Here is a 15791-nt window from a genome sequence, read left to right as displayed (position 1 = left end):
GCTTTAGATGGGGAGGGGGGGGGGAGAAAAGGGTTTATTGGAGGGGTCTTCAAAGAAAAAAATCAATATCCAGAGACAACAAAAGCATTTAATCTCTAGTAGAAGTTTACAATGCTCAATGGGCTGATTGATGCCTGATAAGAAGTGTACATGTTGAGAAATTATTGGACTGTGTGCATGTTCTTTGGCTTTTGAGAAACGTGCCTGGGTTTTAGGTGTCCGTGTTAACTGGTTCTTGAGTAAGTGTTTGCCTCTTTAAATGTTTTGTGTTTAATGGCTTGTGAAGAGTGCTTGGCCCTTGAGGCGGTCAGTGTTTACTAACTCTAGAAATTTCTTGTTCACTTGCTCTTGATGTGTTCCATGTAACCTTGCTCTTGATGTGTGACACGTACCCTTGATGTGTTCCATGTAACCTTGCTCATGAGGTGTCACACGTACCCTTGATGTGTTCCATGTAACCTTGCTCTTGATGTGTTCCATGTAAACTTCCCTATGATGTATATGTTGTGGTTGGAAATTTATCTTAATAGTTGGAAATTTTTCTCAACTAGTTGAAAATTTTTCAACTGGTTGGTAATTTTACAACCAGCTGAAAATTTTCAAACCAGTGGAAATTTTTCAAATTGTGGTTATCTGTCATTCTAAAAGGGATTATATTTTTGGGGGCTCATTAATAAAACAGGGGCTTGGATTTTTAGGGGGTATTAAAAGAACAAAACACACCACTCCCCTACACCTGCTCTCCTCTCCCTCTCTCTCTCCTCTCCCACCACTCTACTTTCTACACTCTTACTTATCTATGTATTCATTACCCTACTAAGTGAGTTACCTGTGTCTAATTTACATTTTTTTCTTACCTTACCGTGATTCGAACCCTCAACCTTTCGCTCCGAAGTCAGTAGCCCTTACCACTTGACCACTAAGGCTTGTGACGAAAGATGAGCGATTAAATCTTGCTTTATTGTAATATTCATGACGCGCCTTACGTCACGCTTGTTATAAATGCACGCATGCGTATTAACGTGAAACAGAGACCAAATCTTTTCACGAGCGTAGTGCAAACTTTTGTGGATAAAAAGCAAAAAATACCACAAAAGACTAACTGTGCTGCCATTACAATGAATTTACAACGTTTGAAAACATGCCAGAACCTGTATAGGGCTTAAATAGATGTTTCGTATTCTAAAATTGCGTACGTAAAAGCTCTGCGTGACTCGGACCTGGCGGCTTCGGAGGAGTCTAAAATTACGCACTTTTGTCGAACGTAACTCAAGATAGGTGCGAAAGCGGGTATTGAATGACTGACATGTAAGACTGCACAATAATTAGAGCAATAATAGTGTTCTTTTATTTCTCTTGAATAATTATTTTTTGTCCTCTTCGTGGCATCGTAATTACTCGATTTTGTGTAACATTCTCTCTTCTGAAGAAGCCGATGTTTATGAAATGTACCGCTGGAACAAGAACCTATAGAAAATGTTTTTAATTAATTAGACATTTCGATTGTGCTAAAGGTCATTACTCGGAAAATATGATGATGTTTGAACGAAACATCATCATGGCGGAGGAAGTTGTGCCGTGTGTTGACCGCTCTTTATTCCTAGAAAAGATTACGGAATTGAAGCTCCAAACCAAAAGTAAAAAATCAGAAATCAATTTTTACATTGAAGATGGTTTGTATGAAAAAGCAAAACAATTTTTAAAGCAAAAAAAGTAGCGCATCAGTGATGATCCAATAGTTATGTCGTCTGCCGACGAAAATACTATAAAACGGAAGAAATGGTCCTATGCCAACGGGAAGGTATGGTCAAGTGACAGGAAGGAGGTTGCTTGCAAGGCCAACATCAATGACGCATTGAAATGCGCCCAAATCAATTAATTAAATAAAAATATCTTCTACACAGTTTTGTTACGTAAAGTTTATTTTAACAAAGTCTTACCCAACCATACCCTAACCCTAACCAAAAGATACTTGAAGTTTATTTTAACAAAGTCTTACCCAACCATTCCCTAACCCTAACCCCAACGTACTTATCAAAAAAGAATGCCTGGTACATTTGAGGTCTTCCAGATTTTGCACTGGTTGGAGAATTTCCAACTGGTTGTAAAATTTCTAACTAGTTGAAAAATTTCCAACTGGTTGGTAAAAATTCCAACCAAAATGAATTTCCAACCACAACATATATTTGGTGTACTCTTGTCCTTGATGTGTAACCTGTACACCTGTGCCCTTTGTGTTCACTGGCTCTTAAGAAAAAGTGCTGCACCACACTGCAGCCAGTAGTTTTGGTTCCCGCCACACGGCATGTTGAAGCACGTGACTATGCTATCACGGTCCGAGTTGTAGTAGATGGGTACAGAGATGCACTCACTCTCGGGATAGGGATCTGGCGAGTCCTTTAACACAAGTACAAAATATTATTATAATGATACTAGAGTTAGAGGAGACACTCAAGAAAGTATTTGGCATTTCTGTACTACAATTAAGACGACCACGCCTAATAACGGGTCCACAAAAAGAGTTAAAAGGTGCCCGGATAAGTGGAGAAATATCCTCTTCCATTCATCCTTCTCCCACGGCACGCACGCTCTTCTTTCCTTTCCTAAGCCCCTTGAGCCTGCCTCACAGGCTTGACTAATTCGGTATGCATACCTTAGGCACCCATGCCATTGTAGCAGTGGGCACGGCAGACACGCTAGGAGAGTCATTCTGGTTCTCAGTGAGCGCATTACCGTCAAACGTGCAGCCCTCTATTTGCAGTCCACCAAGCTGTAGAACAAAAAAATATGACATGATATTAGAAACAACAGGCGCTTTGTGTCACGAGTAGGACGATATCGTCACGTTACGATCACCGATAATACAAGCACGTCCGCTTAAGTTCACAGCTTGGGCGCTAAGTTCGGAGAAAGCAAGGGTGATGGAACGGGGTAATTATTTCCTAATATTGTCCTGTGTCCTAAACTAGACAACGTTGTATCTGCACTCTTAGTCTTGGGTTGATAAGTTTCCAATTCCATTTTAATGTCTCTCCCTCTCTCCGTTCTTGGAGCTTCCGCCGAACGTTACGCTCTGTCTGTTCTGAAGTGGCGCCACACGGTACCTTGACAGGGTATTTAGCGCCCGGGACTCCGCCTTTCCATGCTACGGCAGGTTTCAGATTATCCATTGCCGTCTTTAGCGCCCTAAAATGATCAAGCCGCAAGTCAATCAAACAGATTTGAACTCATTCTAGTCCTCAGGGGCGGACCTAGCTTTTCGCTAAAGGGGGGGGGGGGTTTGGCTCAGTGACAAAGGGGGGAGTTTTTTTGTTACATATGGCTTCCTGGCAGTCCAAAGGAGGGGGGGGGGGGGGGGTTAAACCCCCTAAACCCTCCTCCTGGATCCGCTACTGGTCCTTCTCTTAAATATTAATTGAGGGTGACTGGGATCTTAACAGGCGTGGTGCAGCAGCTGGCATGCGAAGGGATAGTATATGATTGTAGAGCCCTCGCCAATTGAGTCATGGAATATTCAATGAGGGTAATTTAGATCCACGACGCCGGCAGGAAGACGCCGCCTCGCGCACGTTCGATTGCGCGCGTACGCTTTTCTTGCCGGCGTCGCGTCCTGTTCAGGACGGCATTTCATGCTTTTTCACGTCCTCTTCAGGACGGGACGCCGGCAAAAATTAGTGTGCGCGCGCAATCGAACGTGCGCGAGGCGGCGTTCTCTTGCCGGCGTCGTGGATCTAAATCACCCTAACAGCTTAAAGCACGACTTAACGACTACATTGAAATCAAATGTATATTATTCGTCAAGTAGGGGCTTTAGTCTAGGAATGCCCTGATGTATGGTCTGTCTCAGGGGACAAGGTCTCACTGGTTAAAAATCAGAGGCGTGAATACCTTGCGGTCTGTTGACGAAGGGCGTTGAGGAAGGTTCCCGGGTGAAAGAGCTCGGACAGATCCAGCGTGTCCTTTAGCAGAGTGCGGGCCTCTGACCTCTCCACCCACGAGCCAAGGGCAAGCGTCTTGGACACGAGCGCCCTCAGCCAGTGGACGGGGTCCATAGGCCCCTCCCAGATAGACGTCCACTCCTGGGGAACCTACGAGGGGAACATGCATTATGTATATGATATATAGACGTCCTTTCGTAGGGCATCTGCAAGAGGAAACCCGCATTATGTATATGACCTATAGACGCCCACAACTGACAGTCTTATTAGTAGACGTGTTTAACACATAAATAAGATTTGTTAAGATTAGAGTTGCGTGATTTGCCCCATGTTCTGTTGGCAATGAAGGAATTAAAAACAAATCAAAACATACAAGCAAGAGAAGGGGGTCCGACAGGTACACACATTGAATTTTTTAGGGATTCGGAATAGAATTTATGCGAGGTTAGTGTTTCAAAGTTGCAATAATTCTTCCCCTGGTGGGAGGTAAATGAATTCTAATATGTTATTGAAGATATTTGATTGAAAATATCTTGGTAACTTGTTTTAATTATCCTATAGATACGGATACTTTGTGTGACTCGTCATTGAACGGGAGCATAAAATGGCGGCGTCAGACGGATACCATTTTCTTACCTCCTGTCGAAGTAAAGAGGCCGCCAGAGTCTGGACCTCAGCACTCAGTAGCTGTGTTCCCCGGATGACCTTGCTGAGGGCGGCGAGTGACGCGTGCACTGTCTGTACTAGCGTGACCGCACTGTAACGCTCCAACAGCACGAATGACGTGACGGGAGAGTCCGACCCAGTCTCTGAAGGTGGCGATACCTTCATCTGAATGAGCTGGGAGCCCTGTGGTTTGAAAACAACAACAGCAACATTGTGAAATGATAAAGGAACACGTTCCCCTTGATGTTTGCGTGAATGTAACAACAACAACAACAACAACATATTTATTAGCACCCTCTATTATACAGATATTACTTATTAAATAAGAAAAGGAGAAAAATAATTATAATTTTTATAATTGGGCACCAGCCGCATTAAGAAATAGCATAGCTAATCGAGCTTAAGCGGCTAGGTCAAGCGGAGAATTGCATGGGTAAACAACATGATACATCAATATAATATCAATACAAACAGAAACGAAAAACAGACGACAATAGATGCACGCACAAGAACAAAACACGCACAAGCAAGGGGAGGTCGATTATAGGGATCATTTATATATAGGAGAGAATCTTAAGTTTGTAAATTACAACAATAATAGAGTTAGCTTTTGTAACGATCTAAAAGAGAGCTGATCATTAGTGTCTTGAAACTGGAGCGAGATTCAGATTTATAATCATCCTGAATATCGTTCCAGATTTTTACACCAAGAAAGCGAATATTAAATTTGCCATAGTTTGTGCGTATCTTAGGCAGGTAATAAGTCTTCCTACTAGCAAGTCTTGTATTATATTGATGTATCCTGTTAATATTTGTGAAAAATGATTTGAAGACAGATGGCAAATGATCTGAGTGGAAGTCATACATAAACAGTGCATTGTTAAGATAGATTATGTCATGAAGTTTGAGGAGACTAAGTTGGTAGAATAATGGATTTGAAGGGGTCCTAAAATCAGAAAAAGTTAATATTCTAATTGCCCTTTTCTGAAGTATAAAAAGGGGCTTAAGAGTAGTTGCATAGGTGTTGCCCCAGGTCACAACTGAGTAAGTTAGAAATGGAAATAATAATGTATAGTAAAGCATTTTTAGGACTGAAATATTTACATAATGTCTTATTTTTGAGAGAACACCAATGCAACGTTTAATCTTTTTAGCTATATGAAGTATCTGATATTTCCAGCTAAGATGGGAGTCAATATATATGCCTAGATATTTGATGTACTTCTCTTTCTTGATGCATTTGCCATTTATCTTAATACTTAGAGTATAATTAGAGATTTTCTGTGGTGGATGAAAAATGATGAAGTTTGTTTTATCGATATTTAGAGAGAGCTTATTGGCAGCAAGCCAGCTAGAAACATGAAGAAGATTTTCGTTGATACAGGATTCCAGAGCAAGCAAACTACTGTTCGAGTAAAATAGGTTAGTGTCATCAGCAAAGATATGAAAATCAAATATGCTACTGCATCTATGAAAGTCATTGATATAAATAAGAAATAAGAGGGGGCCAAGTACTGAACCCTGTGGGACTCCATGAGTGAGGACAACTTCATCAGATTCTGAATTATTAACTGACACAATGTGTGTGTTGTGAAAGCTCGAATGATGCTATGTGTATAATACTGACATATTAACTGTGCACATCAAAATAAATGTGATACGATCGATATTATGGTCTTATACATACATACATTCACTGCATTATAAAACCAGATATATTTTGTGTTCCTCCGTGAAGCGTGGGTGTTCTACCGTGATGCGTGAGTGTTCCCCGTGAAGTATGAGTGTTCCCCGTGTTGTGTAAATGTACTTCCATGATGCATGATTGCTCTCCGTGAATCGTGAGTGTTCCCCCGTGAATCGTGAGTGTTCCCCTTGATGCGTGAGTGTTCCCCCGTGAAGCGTTATTGTTCCCCCGTGAAGCGTGAGTGTTCCCCCGTGATGCGTGAGTGTTCCTCCGTGATGCGTGAGTGTTCCCCCGTGAAGCGTGAGTTCCCCCGTGATGCGTGGGGTTCCCCGCGATGCGTGAGTGTTCCCCGTGAAGCGTGAGTGTTCCCCCGTGAAGCGTGAGTGTTCCCCCGTGATGCGTGAGTGTTCCCCGCGATGCGTGAGTGTTCCCCGTGAAGCGCGAGTGTTCCCCCGTGAAGCGTGAGAGTTCCCCCGTGATGCGTGAGTGTTCCCCCGTGATGCGCGAGTGTTCCCCCGTGAAGCGTGAGAGTTCCCCCGTGATGCGTGAGTGTATCCCCGTGATGTGTGAGTGTTCCCCGCGATGCGTGAGTGTTCCCCGTGAAGCGTGAGTGTTCCCCCGTGAAGCGTGAGAGTTCCCCCTTGATGCGTGAGTGTTCCCCCGTGATGCGCGAGTGTTCCCCCGTGAAGCGTGAGAGTTCCCTCGCGATGGGTGAGTGTACCCCCGTGATGCGTGAGTGTTCCCCGCGATGCGCGAGTGTTCCCCAGTGAAGCGTGGGTGTTCCCCCGTGAAGTGTAAGTAGTGTTCCTCCGTGAAGCGTGAGTGTTCCGCTTGATGCGTCAGTGTCCCCCTTGATGCGTGAGTGTTCCCCGCGATGCGTGAGTGTTCCATCGAGATGCGATAATGCTCACCTGATTGAGCTTCTTCCACAAGTTGAGTATGGGCGAGAGCTCAGTGGACCATTTCTCCTTGTCAAACTTGTGTGCAACCACGTCTGAACGCATCAATACCTTCAACTGGCTAATCACCTACAGCCAAGAGAAACCATGGGTGAGTGCTGTAAAGGGCATCGGGTCAGGGCCCTCGTCTCGGGTCTCATGTATTGCTTCGACGCGCGTACCAATTTGGCACACTCAATGACATCAACTTGTTATTTGCAGTTGTTATCTTGTTATTGGCACTGCATTCGGATATTTAAAGTTTAGAGGGGAAAGGTGGGTGGTGGGACGTAAAAATGGCAATTCCCCCTAGCCCCCACCCCCTGAAAGCACTTTTTTTTCTCGGCTGTTTTAGTTTGCTAGCTCCGCGTTGTTATACCAGACAATAGGAACTAGCTTTTAATGGTGGATCTTCCAACATGGACAAGAATCCTCTCTACGCACGTTACCTGTGAACTGATGATCCTCTGAGATGAGCGCTCGATGTTAGCGGGAAGGCCAAAAAAAGACGGTTTGTCGACATCTGGCAGAGAGTTAATGATTTCCAAATAGTCCTGCACAAATAGACAACTCAGATAAATATTTTAGTTTATTAAAATAGATAAGGCTAATGCATTTGAAGAACTGACGTGGTTTCGCACAGATGTCTGATTTTTCTGCCCCAGTCAAGCCCTGTAAAAATCCTGTGAAACACGCTTGTTTCTCAGTACCTACCCTGTGGTGGCACGAGGTCGGTAGAGTCACATTTGGTATGACTCTCTTGTTTCTGGATCGACCACCCTAAAGAACAACCATGTCGGTATGTCACGAAAAGATATGGAATATTGCAAACAGAGAGGGGTACACGAGAGTTTGAAAAGCTGTCAGGCACACCTTATATTAGAAAAGAAATTATGAGAAGGAACCTCAAAATAACCACCTAAAAATAAAAAAGTGCTTCATTGACTAGATATAATCGAATATATCGCGACAATTATCCCAAATCAGCCAATGGAAATGGATGTTTTCTTGTATTTGTACATTGTACACAAGGATGACAAAATGGCGGCGCTTTAATAATTTTAGTGTTACATGGCACTCTTTAGGGACAATGCCCTCCTGAGATTGCTAACTTAAGATGACACACTACAAGATGGGTTACCTGAGCGAAGACAGCCTGCTCAAAGTACTGCAATAAGTAGGACTCTAGGACCTTCATGTCAAACGTGTTGTCGATACGACCACCGTAGATCGCATTGGCGAACAGACCATGCACGAACTGCCACCGGACCGAGCCAGAACCTGGTAGATCAAGTCAAGGAAAATCATCAAGTAAAAGAAAATGAGGACGAGAAGACGTTAAAGAGACTTGTGCTGAGTGGATGTGTATTGTCAAGGGAGAAATACAAGGGGTGAAAGGAAACAGGGAGAGACAGTGGATAAAGGAGTGGATATAAATGGAGAGTTGGGAAAAAGGAAAGAAGGGGAAGGGGGAAGATGAAAGAGGAAGGGGGGAGGGTAGATAAGAGGAAGTAAAAGAATGGGGAAAAGAATTGCAAGATAAGACGTATTCTATTACCTGAATCAGAGCACAGTCGGTCAATGATCTCTGCTCCTGCACGCAGATCCCCAAACGAAAATTCGTAGAACTTCGTCCATCCCTGAGCACAGACATCGAAGAGATCAAGTAAAATTGAGTGTGTACAGTGGGATCTCATACAAGGTCCAACATTGAATAAACAAAAAGAATTTTGCAAGAGAAAAATTATATTTGCGATCTTGTAGGAGCTACACAGTGGGCCCTTTAATGAACCACAATAAAACAAGTTTGCAAGTTTGAAAGAGAAAGTGATTTTTTCCCTTTTTTCATTCACCCTCTTTTCTTATTTACTGTTTGGGCTATATGTATGGTATACCTGTGGTATGTAATTTCTTCTCTCCTGCATGATGGCGTGGAACCAGGAGAGCACAAACAGGGCCTGGGCCCGAGTAGAGTTGTTCCCGCGCTGCACGAATTCTGGACTCCACGAGTCATACGTGCGCAGCATGTTCTTCTTGATGCCAGGGGGGGCCTGGGAACCAGTAAAACGATTATTTATAACTTGGAATTCTTCACGGATAGTAATAGCCTTTGCCTTTAGCCTGCCAGCCGACTCTTAAACGCACATTGGCCTTCGCGCGCGCCACAAAACTCCCAATATTCGAAAACATTTTCGAATAAGCCCGAATAAGAGTCGGCTAGCAAGCTACCTCATCATGCGCTTTTGTTTTGGGGGCCTTTTCATGCATTGTTTATAATTTTCGCGGAGCTTAAAGTCGTTCAAGTTCCTGACTCTGAGTACCGGCTTAAGGCGTTTTCCTAATTGTTTTGCACGCCCTTGACCCAACATACATCCGAGTAAGGGCTAAATAACTTGACGATGTTCCCCTGAGTAAACTGTTCTCACGCCTTTGACCGCCGAGTTAGGGTCTTGAACTGTTCCTTATCATTACTGAAAAGTAGTATGGAAATGTAGTATGACTAGAAAGACTATAGAAAAGCTATAGAAACTAGTTTGCGTATTTCATTATCACTGCTTGCAGGCTTTCTTGCATACCTCGTAGGTGACCTTGAGACTGGACTGAAGAAGAATGGTGGGGAACTTGGGATGACTCTCTGCCGTCAGCCACAAGCGGAACTTCTCGTGGGGCTCTAGCGAGTTCAGTTCCTGCTCAAAACACAGAGGTCTCAGGTAAGTGCAAAAAGGATTACAGTTAGAGTAACTTGCTCAAGGGACGGATGAATTTATCATTGAGTCGCTACATGTCTGGAATATGGTTATATGTCGTTATGCTTAGAAGTGAGGGCAATACTTTAAAAAAAATGCTGTATAGTTGCAATTCAGCCACTTCTGAAAACAGGGAGGCAGACTGTGTTGCAAAATCAAACACTGTAGGTACAAAAAGTGATCCTAAAACTCAACATCTACCGACAACCCTCGATTGACTGGAGTTACGATACAATTAGCGACTATTGCGGGTCAAAGATTGCAGCGCCTGTGTGAAAATATTTTTATGAAATCATGCAAAGAGCATAACATCTATTGTCAGTTGTCATCCAGTAATATCGAGAGTTTGCATAAAATGCACACGTTTAGATGCCCAGTATGCAAACGTTACCTTCTCCAGGGTGGGGAGCCACGAAGTGACGAGGTGGAGATTCTTGAGGCAGAGCCACTCGCCGTTACGTGCACAATTGTGCAATTGCTGCATGGCAATATCCGCCTGACCTTGACCCATGGCGACCTACACAGGGATACCAAAACGATGGAGCGCACTTGTTAGACAGGAAAGGGTCTTAGTAACACAGGGATACCAAGGGATAAAACACACTTGTTAGACAAGGAAGAGTCTTAGTAACACAGGGATACCAAGGGATAAAACATACTTGTTAGACAGGGTAGGGTCTTAGTAACACAGGGATACCAAAACGATGGAGCGCACTTGTTAAACAGAGAAGGGTCTTAGTAACACAGGGATACCAAAACGATGGAGCGCACTTGTTAAACAGAGAAGGGTCTTAGTAACACAGGGATACCAAAACGATGGAGCGCACTTGTTAAACAGGAAAGGGTTTTAGTAAAACAGGGATACCAAAACGATGGAGCGCACTTGTTAAACAGGAAAGGGTCTTAGTAAAACAGGGATACCAAAACGATGGAGCGCACTTGTTAAACAGGAAAGGGTCTTAGTAACACAGGGATACCAAAACGATGGAGCGCACTTGTTAGACAGGAAGGGGTTTTAGTAACACAGGGATACCAAAACGATGGAGCGCACTTGTTAAACACAGGGATACCAAAACGATGAAGCGCACTTGTTAGACAGGTAGGGAAATTAGGAAGGGACGGACCACAGGAAAGTGAAGGGGGGGAGGGAGGTTTCAGTAGTGTATTTTTTTTTCTTGGCTCCAAGACGTCCATGGATGGTTTAGGCTGCATGCATTTTTTCGAGGCTTTTCATCGTGTACGAATTTTTATTTTTGACCCTTTCCCCCCACCCCCCCTCCCTACTTTTCTACTGGCCCGTCCCTAACACAGGGATACCAAGGGATGACATGCTTATTAGACAGAAAAGGGACTAAGTATCACAGGAAGACCAAGGGATGAGACAATTGTTAGACAGGGAAGAAAATTAGTAAAACAGAGAAAACCAATTAGAGATACCAAACCTGCACTGGTCACTATTTACATCACCTGGTGATAACGGTCGATGCCCACAATCTCTCCAGCAAGCTCTTGTAACTCCTTTTATAATAGGAAATGAATATATATGAATATATCTCCGAAATATCAGGCAAATAACCTAGTAATTGTATGTCTCTTGTTCTATCTTAAGTATAATGACGATCAGTACATGTTAAACAAGGTGTCCCTTACTGATTGATTGTCCGTTTAGATTTACCAGGTTTAGTGGGCGCATACCTGTGAAGGATCTGCTCCAGGAGATATGACGATCAGTATGGGTTCTCCAGGGACAGTCTCTTTTACCAGGCGCTTCAGGTTTAGTGTCGGCGGAGAAAGCTCTTTCATTCCTTTAGAAACATAGTGACATCTGAACAAGTGCTTTTTTTTTATCACTCCAGGGCCCTTAACCCTATACCCGATGACCTAGTATTTTAGTCCAGATGTGTGCTCAATTCCCGGGGGTGGGGGAGAGGGGGGGAGAGGGGTGGTGTTTGTCGGAAAATTAAACAATCTAAAATACCTGCACATCAAAAATTGCTACACTAAAAAGTACCCCAGACGCAAAAATCACCCCAAAAAATTACCAAAATGCAGATTTACGTATCCCATTGTATAACAAAATGACAAAATAAAGTGTTTTGTTAGAAGTCGTCGGAAGTATTAAATAATCTTCAAAGGTTGGCTCAAGCGCCTCTTTCTGAGAACCCCTAAAAATAACATTTCTAATAGTAAAGCCTCTCAGATACCCCCTTAAAAAACCTGAGGCCAGATTTTGAGCAATAAAAAATACGACGAGAATCCCTATCGAGTCGAAATTAGAAACATCGTCGGGGTTTGATTACTACTGCTTAACAGAAAATTCCTATATGTTTCTGCCACATGAATCTTTATAAAGCAGGATCATTTTGTAAATGTTGTACTAGTTAACTAGTTCTCTCGTGGTTTTGACGCACTCACCCAGTGCTTTAGATGCAAACATGTTCATGGCACTCTGTAGCCGATCAGGGCGGAACGCTTGCACCACCAGGACCTGGAACCAAGAGCATAAGATGTAAGTAGAATCAAACTGTTATGGTTTTGGGGTTCCTTTCTTTCAGTGCTTACTTGTTGGAAAAGACTAATCTTCTTGGTGATCTGTGATGGGAATTCCTGTTCACACTGCGAGCTGCGCGCGAAGGATCCCCAGGTGTCTGAGCTCTCAAGATCCAGGGTCTTATATAGTGTAGTGAAGGTGTTCTTGAGCGACCCTGCGGGTCCAGCGCGGTCGGACTCCATCCAAGAGGGTAGACTCTCACGCAGGTTCTTCATGGACTCCTGCAGGACGTTTATAAATAATAATAGGCTTTATTTAAAGAGGGTAAATATATAATATTTATATATAATACATAACAGTAGTTTAAAAGACACAGAGAACTTTGTGGCCCTCTAAAACAAAGGCAAACAAAATAAATAAAAGCTATATACCATTTAAAATATTTAAATCAGTTAAATAGTATATATATACTATATATTTGTATAATTATAATTATAATTATATATATATATATATATATATATATATATATATATATATATATATATATATATATATATATATATATATATATATATACTATATATATAGAGAGAGATGCTTGTGATTTATATATATATAGGTGTATATAGGAATCAATGTTAGTTATAAGTATAAAAAGTTATCAGATATCTGTTTCTGATGTAATGATTTAAAAAACACGGACGTTTATCGTGATTAAAGAATGTCGAAAATAAAAATAAAACGGCACTTTTGACACCAATTGAATTCAAGAACATATGGCATCATGTTTCTAAGGTACCGTGTAAACAGCGCCAACATCAACCCGTGTGTGCAAACAGCACCAGCCTTGCTGGGCCAGCTTTTTTTCTGCACCCGACTTAAAATATTTAGTTGAATGATCGTACCTGTCTCTTGAACATATCTGTGACGACAAGGCCGCAGAAGAACTCCCATTCCTGTGAGGAAGAGATGAATTGGGGAGTTAGCACATCTAAGCATCGTGTACTGATTTAATGTGCACTACTAATGTTCACTACTATGAGGGGTAACATATGTCAACCCAATTAAAGAGCCATGGTCAGCCAAACCTTTTATTTACACTCAATACTGGAAAATAAACTTGGAGATAAAAAATCGATATAGCCATCTAAAAGCAAATTTAATACTTTATTCAACAAAGTCTTAAGAAAATATCACAAAAGCTTCTCCGTACAAGCCGTTGGAAATAAATTCTCAAAACATTTTGCCAGGATGACAAACTGGGTTTTTAAATGTACGTATGTACGTATGTGCATTAGAACATCATAGAAACATCCCTACTCCTGCAATTATCAAGACAGTAGCATCGCTAGAGGCACCCCACAACGCTTACTTTTTCCATTATTTATAACGAATCACCTTTTCTTGGAAAAGCTCCGGGTGAGTTCCATGAACCAGGTGAAGCGCGAACATCAGTCGGTCCGCCTACAGGAAGAGCGAGGGTGGAGTAATACAATGGTATGGTCACGCTCTCACAAAATGTAATGTCATAGTCACGTTGTCACGCAGTCTACCAAGGTACTAGGGTAATACAATAGTATGGTCACGCTTTCACAAAATGTCATGTTACTGTCACGTAGTCTACCAAAGTACTAAAGTGTAATACAATGGTATGGTCACGCTTTCACAAAATGTAATGTCACTGTCACGCAGTCTACAAAAGTACTAAAAAGTGTAATACAATGGTATGGTCACGCTTTCACAAAATGTCATGTTACTGTCACGTAGTCTACCAAAGTACTAAAGTGTAATACAATGGTATGGTCACGCATTCACAAAATGTAATGTCACTGTCACGCTGTCACGCAGTCTACAAAAGTACTAAAAAGTGTAATACAATGGTATGGTCACGCTTTCACAAAATGTAATGTCACTGTCACGCTGTCTACCAAAGTACTAAAGTGTAATACAATGGTATGGTCACGCTTTCACAAAATGTAATGTCACTGTCACGCAGTCTACAAAAGTACTAAAAAGTGTAATACAATGGTATGGTCACGCTTTCACAAAATGTAATGTCACTGTCACGCTGTCTACCAAAGTACTAAAGTGTAATATAATGGTATGGTCACGCTTTCACAAAATGTAATGTCACTGTCACGTTGTCACACAGTCTACTAAGGTGTGTTACGAAAGTTAAGACAGGAGATAGTGACGGGAGATGGATAGAAATAATTGGCATACCTTGAAGAGTGACCGGCACACGTACTCGTGGACGAGTAGCTGCAATGAGTTTTTAAGGGCTTTTATACGAAGCTCCGTCGAACTGGAGTCCTATCAATAAATAAATAATAAATAAATTAGAGTAGCTAATCACTCTCCTTGCAGCTGAATTACGAGAGCGCAGATTCAGACGTGGTCGAGTTGAAGGCATATAGGAATGCGCCTCAGGCAGCCGCCATATAACTCATGTCTGACCACAGAACACAGCTAAGATCGAAATTGTTGGTTTTCTGGAGGGAGAAAAGGTGGAGAACCCTGAGAAAAACCCTCGGAGCAAAGGCGAGACCAACTAACTCAACTCACGTAGGAACCGGGAATCGAACCCGGAACCCAGTGATGAGAGGCACAGGCACTACAGAGCGATGCTCTGCCAACTGCGCCACCTGGGCTCCCCTATAATAAGAAGCAATAAGCTCTAAAAAGTTTCAAAGAATGGTTTTAATTAACCCTAGAATTGCACTTTTCAAACATCTGATTTTACGTCTGTTCATACAAATGTTCTTTTTTGTATTGTAAAAAAATGATAACTCGAATTATACTTTGACCCGCTCGCCCTAACTAAACCAAAAATACCTGATTGGTCTCGAGGGACCGCTGGAAGAGCCGGAGGAAGGAGCTCAGACTAAAGCGGTACATGTTGTTGAGTTTAGCGAGATCGCTTATCACGAAGAACATGGTACTTCCGCTCTGCGCGAGTGGTAGGTACGCGTCTCTTTCCTGGTCTAGTGTTGTCTGTACACGATGAGCGTCCTGAAGGGACTCGGCGATAGTCAAGCTACTCGCCTTGGTCTTGTTTAGCGAGTCAAGCAGATCTTTGTTCTCGAGGATGTTACCTTCGGCGCTAGCCAGAGTCTAAACAAAAAGAAAACCAGATAAAAAATAATAGTAGATAATCACTTTCATTGCAGCTTGATGCTGAATCACAAAAGCGCAAATTCAGACGTGGTCGAGTTGAAGGCATCGAAAGGCGCCGCCATAAAACCCATGTCTCACCACGGATCACAGCTATAATGTTGGTTTTGAGAGAAGCCCGAGAAAAACCCTCGGAGCAAAGGCAAA

The 15791-nt window shown here is 42.5% G+C and overlaps 1 protein-coding gene across 3 annotated transcripts in view; it reads right to left on the bottom strand.

Annotated features, from left to right (window-relative positions):
• Window positions 1-68: 68 nt before the first annotated feature.
• Window positions 69-15791, bottom strand: part of LOC5510621 (cytoplasmic dynein 2 heavy chain 1-like) — a 57769-nt gene continuing 42046 nt past the window's right edge. Inside the window, exons 51-72 of one of the 3 annotated variants that reach the window (XR_007314022.1) lie at window positions 15306-15584; window positions 14694-14783; window positions 13869-13934; window positions 13376-13426; window positions 12539-12748; window positions 12392-12464; window positions 11672-11781; window positions 11444-11494; window positions 10368-10493; window positions 9806-9916; window positions 9125-9280; window positions 8788-8869; window positions 8371-8510; window positions 7944-8009; window positions 7679-7783; window positions 7203-7319; window positions 4575-4787; window positions 3889-4088; window positions 3105-3186; window positions 2654-2770; window positions 858-2397; window positions 69-490 (exon numbers count right to left, since the gene is read on the bottom strand). Coding sequence is in view for 1 of the 3 variants with exons in the window: in XM_032379768.2 (XP_032235659.2) it covers window positions 2239-2397; window positions 2654-2770; window positions 3105-3186; window positions 3889-4088; window positions 4575-4787; window positions 7203-7319; window positions 7679-7783; window positions 7944-8009; window positions 8371-8510; window positions 8788-8869; window positions 9125-9280; window positions 9806-9916; window positions 10368-10493; window positions 11444-11494; window positions 11672-11781; window positions 12392-12464; window positions 12539-12748; window positions 13376-13426; window positions 13869-13934; window positions 14694-14783; window positions 15306-15584 (2604 nt within the window). In the remaining 2 variants the exon portion in view is untranslated. Of the gene's footprint in view, window positions 491-853; window positions 2398-2653; window positions 2771-3104; window positions 3187-3888; window positions 4089-4574; window positions 4788-7202; window positions 7320-7678; window positions 7784-7943; window positions 8010-8370; window positions 8511-8787; window positions 8870-9124; window positions 9281-9805; window positions 9917-10367; window positions 10494-11443; window positions 11495-11671; window positions 11782-12391; window positions 12465-12538; window positions 12749-13375; window positions 13427-13868; window positions 13935-14693; window positions 14784-15305; window positions 15585-15791 lie in introns of those variants that run through there. The other 2 variants (XR_007314023.1, XM_032379768.2) reach the window with 2 other exon arrangements.

This window comes from Nematostella vectensis, chromosome 10 (genome assembly GCF_932526225.1).
Source record: "Nematostella vectensis chromosome 10, jaNemVect1.1, whole genome shotgun sequence".
Classification (NCBI taxonomy): domain Eukaryota; kingdom Metazoa; phylum Cnidaria; class Anthozoa; order Actiniaria; family Edwardsiidae; genus Nematostella; species Nematostella vectensis.
This window is presented reverse-complemented; position numbering and strand designations above follow the sequence as displayed.